Raw genomic sequence first — 20,333 nt, 5'->3', positions numbered from 1 at the left:
TTAAGTGTGGACCGTCCACGTGTTATGGATGATGAAATGTCTTTCAGAAAATGGTAAAATGGGGATCTTCTAATTTTATCGTGTGGTTTTGTGATAATTATCGTCTGCTCTGATGAAAAAGATCTGCTTTTGACTATTTATTTGTGGGGTCCAGTATTAAAAATTTATGGGCTAGAGATAAAATGCTGTGTGACTTTTGGATAGATGATGATAAGATTTGATAATCAATTTTGTACTTTAAGATATCAAAATATCGGATTACACCCTTTATGGTGGTCCTAATGGTTATGGACTGTCCTTCAAATTCTTTGTCCCTTTGAATGGTTTGTTGATATGATTGTCCAATTTTATCCATTCCATTACAGTATATATTGAAATTATTGCATGAATAATGTTTAACAATTTAATTATAAAAAAAAATGACATTTGTCAAAAGAAAAAAAAAAAAAATTTATTTCCTAGTTTTAAAATGAGCAAAATTTTCACTACAATAGTATATAAACCAATTTATTCATAGAAATTTATAAAAAGAGTTTGTCTTGTGTTTGTTTGGTAAGTAATCAAATTGAGTTTTCAAATGGACTAAAATAAAAAAAATCGAGCTCAAACAACCATTAATTGATTCTTGAATTCATAAAAACGTTCCTAAGCAAGTTCAAACATCATTTTGTTTGTTAGAGTCAAACTCAACCTACTTATCTAATATCATAGTCTAAATCTGTTAGCACATTTGTGCCAAGTATTATCATCCAAAACAAACGGAATTCAGTTCAAATTATTGCAATAAAACAATTCCCATGCTAATGGCACCATCAAAACATTTACATTTTTTTAAAGTCATGTAAATGTTAATGTAAATGATTAGACCATCTCAATAATGTTACACTTCAATTTATTTGATTTATTACTTGTTTATTTTTTACAAGAAACTTATAACATTTGCTCCTATAAAATATTTGAATTTTAAAAAATACTATCACACTAGAGTCTTAGGTGATATTTAATGCTTCAAAAATGATATGTTATACACTATTTCCTTTGTCCAAAAAGAATTGTTTTTTTGTTTTGAATTGTTTTATCTAATATATTGACACCAATCAACCATCCATCAATGTTGTTTGACTTAACAGCGATATACATGAATCAAAAATCATTATCCTCAAATCCGGACAGCACCTAATAAATTCCCTTTTTATCTCGAAGAGTAGTCCAGACCCTATTTTATGGATGTTGTAGTGATCCAACATCTCATAGCTTTCTCTCTCTAACTTGTTTCTCTCTCTATATATCTCAATCTCTCTCCCCCAACAACAACAACAACAACAACAAACCAAAATTTCAATCGAAATCCAAACACCCAATAAACCCTATCAGTCTCCGACTCCATTATCGATCCTCCAATCCCGAAACCCTAGACTTCTTCTCTCGGATCATATAAACAATCTCTCTGTGTCTACAGTGTATTCGGATCGTTGTTTAATCGGATTTTGAGACCCGAGAGGCGACCATGACGAGGCGGTGCTCGCATTGCAGTCACAATGGTCACAACTCACGGACCTGTCCCAACCGTGGAGTCAAGCTCTTTGGGGTCCGATTGACCGATGGATCGATCCGAAAGAGTCCCAGTATGGGTAACTTGGATCGGGCAATCCGAAAGAGTGCCAGTATGGGTAACTTGACCCATTACACAGGTTCCAGTATCGGTACCCTTCAAAACGGCGGCGCCGATAACATTCACGACTCCCCCGACGACACGCCGGATCACGGCGTTGCCGCAGACGGCTATGCATCGGAGGATTTTGTCCCTGGTTCTTCGTCCAGCAGAGAAAGAAAGAAAGGTTCGATTTTTTCAACCATACACGCACATATATAAATGAGTATGTGTATATATATAAATATGTATTGCTAAGTTGCTAATCTTGTCTGTGTTTATTTGGGTACTTAATGCTCGAATTGTAAGTGTGGATGGTAGTGCTTGATTGTTATTTTGTAAAGAATCAAGTTTTGAATCTCATATAAGTTATAACCTTCAATGTGGTATGAGAAATTGGGCGACTGCTAATGAAAATTTGAATTTTGATTTTATGATCTAATTCTTGTAGTTCCCAATATCAGTAGCTCAACAAAATAGAAAGTCGTACTATTCATGCGTTTTGAAATCTAGTTGGAAGAATGAGAGTAATTGTCTTCAATTTATTTCTCCTCTTTTTCAATTCCTCAGCAAATGAGAGTAGAGTAATTTATTCTTCCTCATCAACCAAACTGAGAAAACAGGTGCCCATTTCAAAACCTCGATTTAATTTTGATTTATGCCATACTCGATTTGCATTTAGAGTGACTGCTTTACCTGATTCATTTGGAAAATTGTTTTTGGTGTAAATAGGTGATGAGTTACTGATTCGAGTTAGTGCTGGTTACTTGGCTGCCTCTCCCGGTTGACTTCAATTGCTCTTTTTGCCAATCAAGAATTGATTTAGACAAAAATGCTGACTGATAGTTCTTCATGTGTCATATTGAAATTTACCTTTATTGGGTAACTAAAAGTTGCACTTAGGATTCAATTTATATTACTCAGAGCAGCTCTGTATTCTGATTGTGGTTAGTCACTGTAGATGGCGTAATGGCAAACTAGTTTTATCCATATGATGAAGGGATCATACTTACCTTTGAGCTTTCAAGTCATGAAGTTCATTAAAACTTGAAGCAACCAAGATTTTTGGTGATTTATTATTGTTAGAAATAAAGGAATGGAAAAAAATACGTAGTATTATATTGTAGTATTATATTGTATTGCATTGATGATGTTACATAAAATGTCCTATATATAGGATAAGGTTTGGAGTAGGTGAGTGATGAACAAGTAACCTATAGATACTAATACAGTAGGTATAATATATATGGTAATTTGTGTATACAAGAAACCTAGGTGGTAAAGGAGTAAACTTGTAATCTAACAGTCCCCTCAAACTCAAGGTGAATATGAAACCATCTTGAGTTTGGAGACGAGATAATAGAAGTGGTGGTGGAGCATGAGGACCACTTGAGGCATGGTAGCGCACGAGTGACGAATTTGTGAAGATTTGCCACGTTGATGGTGCTTTGGGAAGCGTATGATGACCACTGATGGCGCGTGGCGGTGACGGAGTTGTGAAGATCTGACACATTGAGGTGCGGGATTACCCATTGATGGTGCGTGGTGGCACGGTGAAGTAGCTGATCCGACACATTGAGGTGCAGGATTAATGTTGTTGCGTGTCGAAGCGCATGGAAGAGTGGGATTACCACTTGAGGCGCATGGTGGCGCGGTGACGGAGCTGATTCGATACGTTGAGCATCTCTGAACTAGGCATCTCATTGGGTTTCCTTGAGGAAGACTTAAACAACGAGGCTTCCCTATACGGGGCATCCCTAGGCGGGGCTTCTCTAAACGAGGCATCTCCTTGGGTTTCTCGGAGGAATACTTAGACAATGAGGCTTCCTTGGACGGGGCATATAAAAATCTTGGAGAGCGGAAGAGTGAGTTTGCCGGTTGACCACCGCCGGACAACGAGGTTTCCTTGGACGGGGCATTTGAATATTTTGGAGAGCTGAAGAGCGAGTTTGGTGGCGGTCGCCGAGGATGGGGCTGATGCCTGATGGTGCCATTCTCGGCGGTGACTACGATAAATTGGTAGATTATTTACCAAAGATCGAAAGGCTCTGATACCATGTTAGAAATAAAGGAATGGAAAAAATATTATATTGTATTGCATTGATGATGTTACATAAAAGGTCCTATGTATAGGAGAAGGTTTGGAGTAGGTGAGTGATGAACAAGTAACCTATAGATACTAATATATATACAAGAAATCTAGGTGGCAAAGGAGTAAACCTGTAATCTAACAGTTATCAAAGCCATGGAATAGAGGATATTGTATTACTGTATTAGTGGAACTTCAGTTTTTTTATCGATGTCAAGGTTGTCAACCTTACGAGGGCAAAGAAGCATAGTTTCTTTAGATCAAGCAAATAATTTGCATTTTTTGAAGAGTGAAGTTTTGATTTTATACGGTAAAATTTCTTGGTTCTGGGAGGAGCAGGAACAGGAACGTGTTTAGCTTATTATTTGTCTTCTTAAGTATTTTCTAATGCCACCAAAGTTTCACTTTTAGTGCATCTATTGTCCGCTTTGAATTGATCAGATTTTCTAGTCCATATAGTTGAACACATTATTTTTGTGATACATCTATCGTATTTCCTGCACTGTGCGTGCCTGTTGGCCTTTGAAACATGTGTAATTTGATTTATAGGTGTTCCATGGACCGAAGAGGAACATAGGATGTTTCTACGTGGCTTGCAAATGCTTGGCAAAGGTGATTGGCGAGGAATTGCACGCAATTATGTGATATCAAGAACTCCCACACAGGTGGCCAGCCATGCCCAGAAATATTTTATCAGGCAAACCAACATGTCTAGAAGGAAAAGACGATCTAGCCTGTTTGATATTGTAACAGATGAAGTTAGTATATTTCTCTCTGTACACAGATACATCATAGGCATATATATAATTATTACTTATTGCTTCTACTTGTTTCTGATCCCATAATTTTATTATGGGATTTTTCAAACTCCATCGATACTATTAGCCAGAATCTCACTGACATGATCGTGCATATGACATGTGACATAAATGCAAGGGGATTGGCTGTCTGCTGCCACCCTTAATTGCAAGAAACATTTATGTTGGATTATCTTGGTTTATTGTTTTCGAGACTCGTCTAAATAGCAATTATTTCTGTATTTATTGTTTACCATGTATATTTTATTGGACCTTGTCAGCGCATCCCTGTGCGTGCTGGCGCGTAGAAAGCGCGTGAGGGTGTGTCCAGGCGCGTACGCGTGTGGCCGCTTGTGTGCTGCACACGCTCACGTGCCAGAGATGCTGCGGCTAAGATGACTACTATTTCTTTTGTTTCCAATGTGCATCCGATGTGTGTGATTCTGCCTTTTTAAGCCTTTAGGATAGGATCTAGATTTATATAGTTTCTTTTTGGAAGCCTTACAAAGTTCTCTATGATTAGGTTTCTGTTTTAGATGCATGCAAATTTGGTACTTCAAGTCACTTTTTCTTTTCTCACCTTTCTCAATATTTATTGCTTATGTATTGTTACTTTTCCTTGCATTTCTGCAGTCAGTCGACACACCAATGGAGTTGCCAGATTTCTTTGCCATTAATCCTCCACAAGCTGAGACACAACGCAAGAATGCTTTTCCTATGCCTCCTGATTTGAATGAAGAATGTGAATCAATGGATTCTGTGAACTCCAATGATGGGGAACCTGTCCTTCCAAAGCCAGATAGCTCGCAATGCTGTTACCCAGTTGTATATCCTGCTTACATCTCTCCTGTTCTGCCATTCTCTTTCCCATTTTGGTCAGGATACGGTATGGAGCCAGCTAAAAAGGAAACTCATGAGGTTCTAAAGCCAACACCAACGCATTCAAAGAGCCCAATTAATGTAGATGAGTTGGTTGGCATGTCAAAATTGAGCTTGGGGGAATCTGCTGGCGAGAAAGGGTCCTCTCCTCTCTCTTTGAAACTGCTTGAAGGAACCACTAGGCAGTCTGCTTTCCATTCTACTGCCTCTAGCAGTTCAGGCATGAACTCGAGCAACAGTCCTATCCATGCAGTTTAAAAGTCAAAGTGCTGCCTAGATGTTTAGGATAGCTTAGTGTTGGTAAGCTCTAGATATTTTCTGTTAATACATGAAAATAATGCGCAGTCTGGTTGGAGTCCAGTAATAGTTTTCTTTTGTTACCTACTTACTGAAAGAAAATGTCAGTTCTTACCTTGTAAGTTGTTGCAACTTTTGTGAGAAATTAATTAAATCTTTTAACATTTTGTGCCAAGTTATTATTATTTTTCCTTCAGTTTATTATATCTTCTTCTTTAGATAGAATTATACTGTGATAATCTAAACAGTAACAAATTCTATGTTTCTTTTGACCAAAGATTTACCCGAGTTGTGACTTGTTCCCCTTGAGGAAGTGTTTCTGTTATTCCTACAATATGTTAGAATTTTTCTATGTATCAGGAAGGAATCAATAACCACTACATTTATCCATGGATCGGTATTAATTACTACTTTGTCAACTGTAAATCTTTTTGTTTTGGTTTTAATGCTGCATGTTGGTTTCTAATGTACTTGTCTGCTCAGGCATCTTTCAGCCTGTGTCTCCTCTATTCTGCAATGAGCTGCTGAGGAAGGAAAAAAAAAAAAAAAAAAAAAAAACTTCATTTTGTTGATTTATTTGTGGGGAACACTTCATTTTGTCTGGATTGTGATCTCCATTAAAAATATGGTTCTATGAGCAAAAGTTCTTGTTAAGATGAATCCTGCATGCATTGAGGATAATTGTTTCTCACAGCTTGAGTCTTGTCTATGAATGCATGAGCAGGTAAAAGAGTAAGCGGGATTCCTTGGGAAAAATTGTAGCTGAATTTTGGGACCTACGGAAGTGGCTACATCCATCACTTTGCAATGGTCTATTGCCTTTGATCGAGATCAAATTTCTTCCCTACCCTTAAACTCGGAACACTTCCTGGAATGTCATCATACCATCCTTTGGTGCATATGGAAATTCTGAAATTCATGATAAAGAATGGAAAAAGAAAAAGAATTATAATTTTTCTGATTCTTCGTACAATTGATTGCCTAAACCAACCATATCAGACACATTTGACAGATTATAGGGACTTTAAATTTCATAAGAATCTATGGATTGGTCTGGTCATAGCCACCTTAAACTTCTTCTTTACGACACCTACTAACACCTACTAACAGATTGCTTGATTTTTCTTTGGTCATAATAAGAAATTCTGTGCAAGATACAGAACCATATTTGATGGTCGGGGCCACCTCGGTTATTTGTTCTTCTTCTTTACTGAAACATTCAGAGTGTGTGTTTCCTAAAATAAACTCTCACCAAGTCAGGTACTGGTGTTTGTGCCCCAATTGCTTAATTTCCTTCTGTCATACAGGGAGCATTTCTATAGCGTGCCTTTCAGGAACATGCTGTCTATGGCGAATATGGGCCATGATTCTCTGGTGGAGCCAATTCCACAGCATTCGAAGTTGTTGGTTCAACAATTCACTTGCTAAAAACAAGACGTGAAGCAAGTATAGAACCGGCCTAATGGAGTCTGCAAAGAGGACTGCTGCCAGAGACACCACTGCCAGCGAACCAAACACCACCATACCACTCCGAAGAACAAGGGCATAAGATGGATGAGAACGACAAAATCTCGACTTAGCATCGTATGCCAAGCCATATACGAGCAAACTAACAATGCCCACCTGCATGCTCTTGGGGTTTGTTTCAAATGGAGATTTATTCTTTCCTTGGTACATCAATTCGAGAAAGTTGATGATAACTGGAACGATAAAGGCGAGAATGGCATGGCGGGCAGTGACCATACACGGTGCTTCAGAGAAGTAGCATCTCGTGGCCATAAATGCCACATTGAACTGTCCGGTGAAGTTCCTTCGTATCCGGGGCAGAGAATGGAATGTTGTTGCAGCATCAGCCATAGGATTTTGAGCACAAATCTGAAGAAAACACTTATTAGCACAATATAACAATCATGAAGATGGAATGGAAATGTTGAGTAAACTATGAAGAGAAGTGAGAAGGGATTACCAGACCTCTTGAATTGGAAATGATTTTCAAGTTGGTCCTAAAGCGCTTTATATAGAGAGGGGGTTTTGAGGAAAGTCTTTGGTAACTTCTCATGCTTTAAAGTCTTCAAAGAGGTTGGAGAAATTTTCTTTTGGTAGTCTGTTGGATAAAATGTTGGTTGCTTAAGACAAACAAAAAAAGGTCCTCAAAGGGTTCAAATGGTTTATGAGTTTGGACATACTTGTGAATGTTATGTAAAAGGTTCAAATGGTTTATTTGTACTTACATTTGTGGTGTGAAACTAATGACACATAGATGGTATCGGTTGTCTTTCTTTTTGAGAAGTCATACATTGATGGCATCACTTTGTAAATATAGTCAGTACTTTATCTGGGTGGACTCTGACTAACACGTTTATCAATTGGGTCCCATTGTGGCCAATCAAATGGAAATATCACTTCAATGCATTCAATCCCCAAGCCTCCTTAAAAATGGTTCTTATTTCTTAAAAGGTTCAAATGGTTTAAGAAGAAGAAGAAGAAGAAGAAGAAGAAGAAGAAGAAGAAGAAGAAGAAGAGGACAACATTTTTGTCTTTAGATTTTTTTTTTTGAATCTGAGAAGTAGTACAATTCAGATGACACTTGAATATGTGAAAGTAAATTTATTATTTTTTTGAGTGTATATTTTTATTCATAAAATTGAAAGTAGTTTCCTAAGAATTTGATTGCTAAGAGCCTAGATGTGTTACACACCAACGCATACGATTTATGGTATGATATTGTAAAATAGTCTATCTGTGACGTAACTGACGTTCTATCCCAAAAGCATATGGTATGATATTACTATTACAAAATAGTCCTCATGTTTCATCATAGAAGCATGTGAGTTGTACAGTATGATATTGAGGTCTTCGGTTCATTCCTGTTGCGGTGCTTCTCCTTCAGTGATTTTCATTGCAGAATTTTGACTCTCGTCCTCAACAAATTTTGGAGTCTGTTTTTTATTTTTATTTTTTAATTTGCTTTAAGATTTGTATGTCTTTTTTTGGGTTGACTTTTAACTTTGTAATGCCTTGACCTTTGTAATGATTTTAAATATATATATATAATATGATATTGCTCTCACAGTGCCTCACTTCCAAACACCACCTCTCTCTCCCTCTAATTTCTCCATCTCTCTGTCAGACCATGGTTCTTTCCAAGACTCTATCCCAGAGCGATCTCTCCGTCCACTCAACCTTTGCCTCCCGATACGTTGGAGTTTCACTTCTCAGTGATGATCTAAATATATGTATAAATAAATAATGAAGGGAGCCAAATTTAAAACCTTAATTAATTTTCAGATAGATTATTGAATTCCTTAATTGATTTATTAATTTGTTCTAATATTTTTTTTTTACTCAACCTATATTTATGATTATTTCCCGGTGAACTGAACAAAACCTAATACCTCAATTGTTAGTTTTGAAGATGATACAAAATCAGGAACAATATTCAAAAAAGATTCATGATTTGAGAGAAAGAGAAAGTTATGGGTAGGTTAATTACATGAAACTTATTGAAAAGGGTAGAGAAAAATTTGATTTTAGTATATAAGATTTAGGGTCAGTTTGGTGCAATAACAAAAGGAGGAAAGGGAAGGGAAGGTGATGGAGGGGGATTAAAAATTTGTGTTTGGCAAGAATTGTTGGAAGAAAAGGGAAGAGTTTGGAGGGTTAACACAAGGTTTCAACAGTAAATTTCTTAACCTCTTAAAAATAGGAGGAAATGAAGGAAAAGGGAAGGAAAGGCTTGGTGTGTGATTTCAGATGCCAATTTTGCCCTTGATTACATATGAATTTAGTTTGCAAAACAAGAATTACAGACCTTGGTTAGTTGACTAAGCAGTTGCAGAGAGAGAGAGGGGTAAGCTTGAGAGTTTAGAGAAAGAGGGCCATCGGCTGAAGCTTGCGAACGGCGAACCCGAATTGGAACAGTGGGCGATGGAAACTGAAAGATCGATATGGGTTTTGATTTTTTGAACAATCTGAAATTGGGTTTTGATTTTTTGAATAATCTGAAATGATGCCGATATGGATTTTGAAGTTTTGATTCTTGCAGACAAATATATAAATTGAAATATATGGGTTTTGAACTTCTAATTCTGTGATACCCCCCCCGGATTTCCGAACGCGGGTTGGCCAGGCCCACGCCCGAACACCCGAGGATATCAAAAACGAATCGGTAATAAACGAACACAGAGTACAAAAGAATAAAGAAGAATAAATAAAATCATGACAAGAGAAACTAAAATGATAATCTAATAATAAACCTCAGAATATATTTCCATTAATTAATAAACTCTTCTGATACAACTGATCCTCCAAAATACAACTCGGGAATCCATACTGTGTGGACCCCTAGAAAATCCAAACTAAACAAATGACAGCAATTACTGTCTAAATCAGGAAACTGAATCATAAAGGAACTCCTATGTAACATCGGAAGAATGAAGTAGACTGATACCCGCTCAGCACGAACAACCTCTACTCCTGACGAACACCTGAAAAATAATGGTGGGTCAGGCTCACAAACAAGTTCTACTCTACTACAGTCCAAGCAGAGATCCGATACACGTATACATCCTAGTCAATCTAACAGTAACTAGTAGTCCGTATATATATATATACACACTAAAGGAACCTCACTAGACTATAGGGTTGTCTCAACCTGAATAGTAGGCAACATGCAAAACGCACATATAGTGGGCATGAGTACCTAGACCTACCAGGGTACACAACTACACTATATCTAGCTACATATCCCTGGCGATATACGCACCCTAACCACTGATCCTGAGACTCAAGCTCATATCATGGCACCATACTTATATATATAAAATCTAGTAACCATCTTATTCAGTATAAATTAATCCTTCATAAGTCATTCAACTTGTTCAGCTGACCTGACTTGAATATAAGTAGGACTTAACATTTTAGTTAATCCATTCCCTTATATAATAAATTAATTCTCCATAAGTCATTCAACTTGTTTAGCTGACCTGACTTGAATATAAGTAGGACTTAACATTTTAGTTAATCCATTCCCTTATATAATAAATTAATTCTCCATAAGTCATTCAACTTGTTCAGCTGACCTGACTTAAATATAAGTAGGACTTAACATTTTAGTTAATCCATTCTCTTATATAAAATAGGTAGGACTTAACCGATAAGTTAATCCATCCCTAGAATGCCACCGTCCCATACCGGTGCATTAAACTACACCATCCAACAATTGATGTAACAATTAAGGAAATATATCAAGCATTCCATAAATAACTATGATAAATATGATATCAAGTTATCACATAATAGGAATGACTTATTATTTCTTTAAACTTCCTATATCATATGTGCTACACAAACTGAATCTTATACATGATGATATTTTATTATACTGTTAAATAAGGATTCTCTATATCCAATTCATCCTACACATTTAATCTCAATTGCTAAAATATCTTAAAAGATTAAATTCATTCGTTTGTTTAAAATATTCAAATAGCAAGCATCATTATGATTGAGTCTATTTAAATTTATTAAAACCCAAACCTAGTCCCTATTTAATGTTCAGGAATCCTAGGCATGTTTTTACGTTCCATCATTCCACAGATATGAAAAATACATAATTTAAACATGTAAAAATTCACATAAGAAATTAAATCAAAATCATGCATTTTATTAATTCATAACACAAGAACAGATATGAACTAATTTCATAAAACCTATGTTCTAACCCAATTAAACATGCATAATTATTTAATTTTATGTGTTTAATAAATCTTGAAATTTCCTAGGCATGTACAGAAACACGAATCAAAGGGAAAGAGATAGAAGAATAACTTGCCTTAAACTTTCGGACTGAAAGTTAAACTTCTTCTTCCTTGATCTTCTCTCTAAATAGTTTTCTCCTCATTCCTTCATCTTTCTCCTTCTCTTTCGAACTCTTTCTCTCTAGAATATATTACGTGATATATTTTCACTCTTTTTTCAACCTATAGTTGTGTATTTATAGGTTAAATAATAACCATATTCCTTTTTCCAATCCAAGTCAACTTAATAAAGAAAAATAAAAAAATGAAAATATTAAAAGGTAACTTAAAATATGTTACGTATATAATCTATATATATTCTTATTAATTAAATAAAATATATACATTAGATTATTTATTAATACTAAAGTTACCATAATATTAAAAAGTAACTTAAAATATATTACGTATATAATCTATCTGTATCCTCATTAAATAAATAAAATATATACATCAGATTATTTATTTATACTAAAGTTACCATAATATTAAAAAGGTAACTTAAAACATGTTACGTTTAAAATATATGTATATCCTTATTATATAAATATATAAAATATATACATCAGATTATTTATTAATATTAAAGTTACTATAATATTAATAAATTACTTTCCTTTTTATATATATGTATATACATATATATCTATATATATACATATACAACTATTCATGGGTAATTATCTATACCCATCCAACCTCCTATCCAAGTAGTTCATGGGACCCAATTAGTTAGCCCATTACCACTAACCATAACCATAAAATAAAATAAAATAAAACATTTAATCATTTAATTTACAATTAATTACAATTAATCAAATACATCATTTAAGCACATAATCTAATTAAACAAATAATACAAATAACACCTAGACAAAATACAAATAACACATAAATAAGTAGCCAATTAATCAAGTAACACTTAATTCAATTAAACACATAAACAATTAGTCAAATAATCAATTAAATAATTAAAAAAAATACAATAAAAATAAATAAATAAATACCGAGACTATCCTTTTAAAATTAGGGGTATTACAAATTCTTGCAGTAGTTTGCAGTTGCACAGAGAGAGAGAGGGGGAGAAAGAAAGGGCAAGTTCTGTAACGACTCAAAAGGATACCAAAATAATAATAAAAATCTATAAAAAATTTCGGCATGACCTCCGCAGAAAATGTCTCTAAACAACCTGTTGAAATACAAAAAAAATAAATACAATGACCTCACTGGGCCTTAAATCTAACATATCTTGTCCCAACACAATATACATATATTATATCACATCTCCAAAGTGACTACATACATACAAAATCCCATTCCTCCATCTCATCCAACAAGGAACATACTTTGGTTACATCAAGTTACAGTCCGAAAAGCGTAGTTAGAATTTAAAAGTCCATGACTTACAACATTATACTAATTAAACTAAAGTTTTACGAGTTAGTTAATATTACATTTACAAAATATTAGAGAGTTTTAATACAAAAGATAGCAAAAAAAATGAAATAGGTCTCCGTGCTCGTCTAAAATCGTAGTAGATCGTCGTCCACCACCTCTTTTCCATGTCCTGAAAAATGTTAGAAATAATGGGGTGAGCATAAGCTCAGTAGGAAGTATCTAAGACACACTTCTTATATCCCCGTGAATCCATACAATGAATAGATAAAAAGTGAAAGGGATCATGCTATAAGGAAACACACACTCTCAAATACAATAACAAGTATGTAGCAAATACCACCCAATCACAAGTTAACCACAATGTCATGAAGTGTAATATGCAAATGTTACTCCCCATTTTCCGAAACATTTCCGTTTCAACTTCCAAAACTGTTAGTGTAATCCGACCCAAGGCACCTCCAAGGTGTCACGAATGGAGGGTTGACTAACTATCCACGACCACAAGGCACCTCCAAGGCGTCACATCCGGCCTAGTTAGCTCAACCATGATCCCTTCTAGACTACACTAACACCACGGACCACTAGGCGCTTCCTAGGCGTCCGGTTTTCGCAAACTCCTTTAAAAAAATATTTTTCCCAAAATAATTTCGTTTGTTCAAATATATATATATATATATATATATATATATTTTTTTTTTTTTTCCTTTCTCTTTCCCAATGAATGCATGAATGTGCATGTTTCGATTTATCAATTCAACCATAGGCTCTCACACATTTCATTTACATCATTATCACAATTTAATAGAAATTTCTAATCAATCATTTCTTTTATTTATTTATTAACCATAGCATCATTTTCTTTCAAAGCAATAAATAAATAAAAAAAAATACATAATATTAGGACATACAATATGTCAACACCAAACATTCTCAATCACCGTAATAAATCTAGTCATATATATGAATTCAAATAACACATGGAACACATTTAGCATTTTAATTAAACATACTTCAACCACAAACTAGATAATCAAAATTAGCATGCATAGGATCAAATTTAAGGGGAAAAATTCACAAAAAAACTAAGAAATTATAGATTAGAACACCCTTACCTAAATGGAAGTGAAAACTCCCAAAATCCCCAAATCCAAGCCCAAGAACCCTAGAATTTTGAACTCCCTAGAGTGCACCAAGTGATGATTGGCTCCTATCAAATTGAAGGCCTTGACAAGCTCTCCGACTTTGCTTCACAAGATTCTACCAAATTTCAAAGGGATATAGCTAGATCAAAGCTTGAAATTGCAAAAAAAAAAAAAAAAAGGAGAAACTACCGAGACAGAGGGTCTGGATACAGAGAAAGAGAGAGTAGAATAAAAGGCTATACAATGACTCTTAAGTCATTGACTTAAAACTCATGCGGGCCCCACAAGTAAATAAATAAATATTTATTTAACTTATATATATAAATACTACATTCTCCCCAATTTTAAAAGATTTCGTCCCCGAAATTAGGCCATACCTGAGGGAGAAAACAACTCTGGATACTTGGAGCGAATCTCCTGTTTGAGCTCCCAAGTAGCCTCCTCAACTCCATGATGCTTCCAAAGAACCTTTACCAACGATATCGTCTTTTTCCTCAACACCTTCTGTTCTGTGTCAAGAATCTGAACTGGTCCCTCTTCGTAGGAAACATCCTCATCAATGTCCACATCAACCCAACTCAAAATATGAGACGGATCTGGCTCATACTTCCGTAGCATCGACACATGAAAGACATTATGAACCCTTTCCATCTGTGGTGGCAATGCTAGTCTGTAGGCAACCTCTCCTACGCGGTCCAAGATCTCAAAAGGTCCAATAAATTGTGGCGACAACTTGCCACTATTCCCGAACCTCATCAACCCCTTCCTTGGGGAAACCCGAAGAAAAACATGGTCTCCCACCTCAAAGGATAGCGGTTGTCTCCGCCTATCTGCATAACTCTTCTGTCAACTCTGAGCTGTAAGCAATCTCTGTCTGATCAGCTTAATCTTTTCGGTAGTCTCGAGTACAATGTCTGGTCTTAAGGCGGTTGTCTCGCCTACCTCAGTCCAACAGACAGGAGACCTACATGGTCTACCATACAACGCCTCAAATGGAGCCATCTGAATACTCGCCTGATAACTATTGTTGTAGGCAAACTCAATAAATGGAAGGTGATCCTCCCAACTACCACCCAAGTCAAGTACACAGGCTCGAAGCATATCCTCTAAGATCTGGATGGTACGCTCTGACTGGCCGTCCATCTGTGGATGAAATGCAGTACTAAGGTGCAACGCTGAGCCAAACGCTGCTTGAAGTCCTTCCCAGAACTTCGAGGTGAACTCAGCATCCCTATCCGACACAATAGCCACTGGAACTCCGTGCAATCTCACAATCTCTTTCATATAAAGTACACCGAGTGTCTCTGCGTCATCTGTTGCCTTAATAGGCAAGAAGTGAGCCGTCTTGGTCAATCTATCGATAATAACCCATACGGCTTCATTTCCCCTCCGTGACCTAGGAAGACCTGTCATAAAATCCATTGCAATCTCCTCCCATTTCCACTGCGCTACCGGCAACGGCTGCAATAAACCAGCTGGTCTCTGGTGCTCGGCCTTCACCTGCTGACAGGTAAGGCACTTAGCTACAAACTGTGCAACATCATTCTTCATTCCATTCTACCAATACTAACGTCTCAAATTGTGATACATTTTGGTACCACCCGGATGAACTGCAAAGCGGGAAGTATGAAACTCCCGTAAGACGTCCTCACGACAAACTGTAGGAACAACCAACAAACCCCTAAACCGTAGACCTCCATCTGCATGTAAGGTCCAATCCTTCACGATCTCACCACTGGAGATCAAAGTGTAAATGGCATCGAAATCTGAATCCTGTCTCTGTGACTCAATCACCCATCTAACAAGAGTGGGTTGAGCCACGAGACTAAACAAGAATGCTGACTCACTGCCATCATCATCATCATCATCAAAACAATACAATCCCATTTCAGCCAAATTTTCCAGCATTTTCCATTTCCGAATGGCTAAACTAGCCAAAGTCCCACGAGATTTCCGGCTTAAAGCATCAGCTACCACATTTGCCTTGCCAGGATGATACTGCAATTCAAAGTTATAGTCTTCTAAGAATTCAACCCATCGCCTCTGTCTGTTGTTCAAGTCCTTTTAGGAGAAAAGGTACTTGAGGCTCTTGTGGTCCGAGAACACCTCAAATCTCTCACCATACAAATAGTGTCTCCAACATTTCAAAGCAAATACAACTGCCGCTAACTCTAAGTCATGAGTAGGGTAGTTAAGCTCGTGAGTCTTCAACTGTCGAGACCCATAAGCCACTACTCTATCATCTTGCATCAGTACACAACCCAAACCATCACGTGAGGCGTCACAATAGATCACATAACCCAAGCCACGCTCAGGTATCACCAACACCGGAGCCGTAGTCAACCTTGTTTTCAACTCTTGAAAGGATGACTCACAGGCCTCATTCCATGCAAACTTGATCCCTTTCCTGGTCAATCTGGTCATAGGAGCTGCCAAACGGGAAAAATCCTTCACAAATCTCCGATAATAACCCGCTAGGCCAAGGAAACTTCGGATCTCAAAGACATTCTTGGGTTGCTCCCAACTCAAAACTGCCTCTATTTTTGAAGGATCAACTGAAACCCCACCTTCCGAGACAACATGTCCCAAAAATTTCACCTTTGTAGCCAAAACTCATACTTTTCATACTTGGCGTACAAACGGTGCTCCCGTAGAATCTGCAACACTATACCCAAATAGACCTCGTGCTCTTCCCGAGTCCGTGAATACACAAGAACATCATCCACAAAACTACCACAAACTGATCCAAGTAATCGTGGAAGACACAGTTCATTAAATCCATGAATGCCGTCGGCGCATTGGTTAAACCAAAAGGCATAACAAGAAACTCGTAATGTCCATACCGCGTACGAAACGCGGTCTTTGGAATATCCTCCTCTCTAACCCGTAACTGATAATAGCCTGACCTCAAGTCAATCTTCGAAAAACAACTGGCTCCCCTCAACTGATCAAATAAATCATCTATCCTTGGTAAAGGATACTTGTTCTTGATGGTTGCATGATTCAACTTTCGGTAATCAATGCATAACCTCAAAGAACCATCTTTCTTCTTAGCGAACAAGATCGGTGCACCCCACGGTGACACACTCGGTTGGATAAAGCCTTTCATTCTCAAATCATCAAGTTATTTATTCAATTCTTCTAATTCAATCGGTGCCATACGATACGGTGCCATAGAGATTGGTGCGGTACCAGGCATCAAATCAATAGCAAATTTCACCTCTCGGTGTGGAGGCAACTCAGTCAAGTCCTCCGGAAACACATCCAGAAAATCATGCACAACTGCTGGATAATCAACCCCATAAAACTCAACGTCATCATCGGCGAAAAGACTAGCCAAGAAGAATGTCTGCCGATCTCGACCCCTAACACCATAAAATGAATGAGTGAGAGGATCACACCGATCTCCCACAAAACAGAAACAATCCCCATCCGGGGTACACACTGAAACTCTGCCCCTGAAACAATCAATGACAGCTCTGAAGGATGACAACCAGTCCATCCCAAGAATGACATCAAATCCCGTCATCTCGAGAAGGATGAGATCGAACTCAAGAACACGTCCGACAATTGTGATGGAACAATTCCTACAAACTCTACTAAGAACAACTGAACCCCCGATAGGCGTGTCAACACAAAGCGGTCTGTCTAACTGACTGACCTCTAAACCCAATGCCCGTGCAAATGATGAAGCAATGAATGAATAAGAAGCACTAGAATCAAACAATACACGAGCCCAAGAATGGGACACAAGAAACATACCCCTAACAACTGAAGAACTGGATGGTGACTCGGTTGGAGTGAGTGCAAACACGCGACCCTGGGTCCTCTGCCCCTGGGAACTGCCTGCCTGATAGCTAGACTGCTGAGTAGGTGCACTCGAGGAAGCTCCCCTACCAGGTCGAGAACTCTAGGCTGACATAGCTGGCTGAGACGGCTGAGGTGGTGGTGGTGGTCGAAACCCTGACTGAACTGTGGTAGACTGCATCTGCCTCTGCTGTGAACCTCCACCTCTGCCCAAACCACTGCCCCGCTGTGGACAATCTTTCACCCTATGGCCCTGCTGGCCACACCCGAAACATCCACCAGACGCCACCTGAATCTGAGTACACTGGGACTTGTGATGCCCTGGCTGCCCACACTTGAAACAAATCTTCCGAGCTACCTGTGTTTGAGTGCATTGGGACTTGTAATGTCCCAACTGCCCGCATCTGAAACAAGTAACATTCGGTCTAGAAGACTTCATGGACACTGAAGCTGTGGGTGCAGATCTAACTGGCTGCTGTCCCCTGAACCCTGACTGCTCATGCTTCTGCTTCTTACTTGATTGACCTTCGGAGAAAGTACTCATACCCCTGTTGTGCTTGTAGGACTCCCTGATAGCCTTGTTGTCCTTACTCTCAGCCTCAACCACTAAAGCCTTTCGCACTGCTTTTGCATACTCTGTCGGTTCTGAAGCAGCTACAATTGGCCTAATGGTAAGATCAAGGCCATCAACAAATTTCTCTATCTTTCCTTCTTCATCATTAGCAATTCCCGGTGCAAACCTCAAAAGTGATGTAAACTTATTTTCATACTCTGTAACTGTCATACTTCCTTGCTTTAACCCATCAAACTCCTTCTTTAGTTCCCTCCGCTTAGGCGCTGGAAAGTACTTCTCATAATACAACTTCTTGAATGTAGCATATGTCATAGTATGCAGATTATGGGTGTGAGAAACGGTCTTCCACCAAATCTCAGCATCGCTCACAAAATTGTAAGTCGCCAATGTGATCTTCAACTTGTCCGTTGCCAAATTCATGGCATTAATATGCTTCTCCACCCTATCCAGGAAACTGTCCGCAATAAGCGGATCTGGACCACCCTCAAACAAGGTTGGCATCAACTTCACGAACCTGGCAATGTGAGAAAGAGTATCATCTAGCTCATTTGTCTTCGGAGGTGGTGGTGGTGGTGGCACAAACTGTGACGATGACGCACATGTCGGTCGATATGCATAAAAAATAGCCTCTTGAATGGCTAACCTAATTTGTTCCCTATTCATCTGAAAAGGTGGATCAACAGTCCCCCTCACTTGTCCCCCTCTTGGTGGGACCAAATCACGCAACAAGATATCTTCCTCAACTTGCTCCTGATCCATTTCCACGGGATTGGAGCTAGAACTTTCCTCGGGATCCCTTCGTGTTGCCATGACGCTATAAGAAAAAGGAAACAGATCAAAAACGATGACACTAAAATACGCACGAGAACGAAGTCCTCACACGAATGACTTGACAGAATGGAAACACATAAGCACCTTTCATAGTCCCAGAATACCCAACTAATGATAAACATGATCATGCTAATCATATATAACAACATTAAGCACTTAGCACGTAGTCATATAAGCAGTTAAACAAATAAGCATGTAATTCAAATAATTAAGCACCTTAACATATAAGCATATAAGCATGCCATCACGTAAACAATTAAGCAAGTAAGCAAATAACTCAACTCCCCATGCAATCCTAGGTAGGCCTCTACCCGTCGTCCTAATAGTATTCGAACCATTGCTCTGATACCAAATTTGTAACGACCCAAAAGGATACCAAAATAATAATAAAAATCTATAAAAAATTTCGGCATGACCTCCGCAGAAAATGTCTCTAAACAACCTGTTGAAATAAAAAAAAAAAAAATACAATGGCCTCACTGGGCCTTAAATCTAACATATCCTGTCCCAACGCAATATACATATATTATATCACATCTCCAAAGTGACTACATACATACAAAATCCCATTCCTCCATCTCATCCAACAAGGAACATACTTTGGTTACATCAAGTTACAGTCCGAAAAGCGTAGTTAAAATTTAAAAGTCCATGGCTTACAACATTATACTAATTAAACTAAAGTTTTACGAGTTAGTTAATATTACATTTACAAAATATTAGAGAGTTTTAATACAAAAGATAGCAAAAAAAAATGAAATAGGTCTCCGTGCTCGTCTAAAATCGTGGTGGATCGTCGTCCGCCATCTCTTTTCCATGTCCTGAAAAATGTTAGAAATAATGGGGTGAGCATAAGCTCAGTAGGAAGTGTCTAAGACACACTTCTTATATCCCCGTGAATCCATACAATGAATAGATAAAAAGTGAAAGGGATCATGCTATAAGAAAACACACACTCTCAAATACAATAACAAGTATGTAGCAAATACCACCTAATCACAAGTTAACCACAATGTCATGAAGTGTAATATGCAAATGTTACTCCCCATTTTCCGAAACATTTCCGTTTC

The 20,333-nt window shown here is 37.6% G+C and overlaps 1 protein-coding gene across 1 annotated transcript; it reads left to right on the top strand.

Moving 5' to 3' along the window:
* The first annotated feature begins 1,143 nt into the window (after positions 1-1,143).
* LOC132304096 (transcription factor MYBS3-like) lies at positions 1,144-5,888 on the top strand. Its single transcript, XM_059801619.1, has 3 exons — positions 1,144-1,838; positions 4,290-4,498; positions 5,171-5,888. Exons 1-3 carry the CDS (start codon positions 1,508-1,510, stop codon positions 5,672-5,674), a joined length of 1,044 nt encoding a protein of 347 aa, XP_059657602.1. The 5' UTR covers positions 1,144-1,507; the 3' UTR covers positions 5,675-5,888.
* Positions 5,889-20,333: the final 14,445 nt, after the last annotated feature.

This window comes from Cornus florida, unplaced genomic scaffold (assembly GCF_030987335.1).
Source record: "Cornus florida cultivar Cherokee Brave unplaced genomic scaffold, ASM3098733v1 CherokeeBrave_3.0.0_Hap2_Chr04, whole genome shotgun sequence".
NCBI lineage: Eukaryota > Viridiplantae > Streptophyta > Magnoliopsida > Cornales > Cornaceae > Cornus > Cornus florida.
Note: the sequence above shows the minus strand (reverse complement) of the source record. Positions and strands in the feature narration are given on the sequence as shown.

Excerpts from the sequence above, each read along its gene's own strand:
- LOC132304096 (XM_059801619.1), top strand. The coding sequence starts at position 1,508 with ATGACGAGGCGGTGCTCGCATTGCAGTCACAATGGTCACAACTCACGG. Across the intron at positions 1,839-4,289 it reads CAGCAGAGAAAGAAAGAAAG|GTGTTCCATGGACCGAAGAG; the intron begins GTTCGATTTTTT and ends TTTGATTTATAG. Across the intron at positions 4,499-5,170 it reads TTGATATTGTAACAGATGAA|TCAGTCGACACACCAATGGA; the intron begins GTTAGTATATTT and ends GCATTTCTGCAG.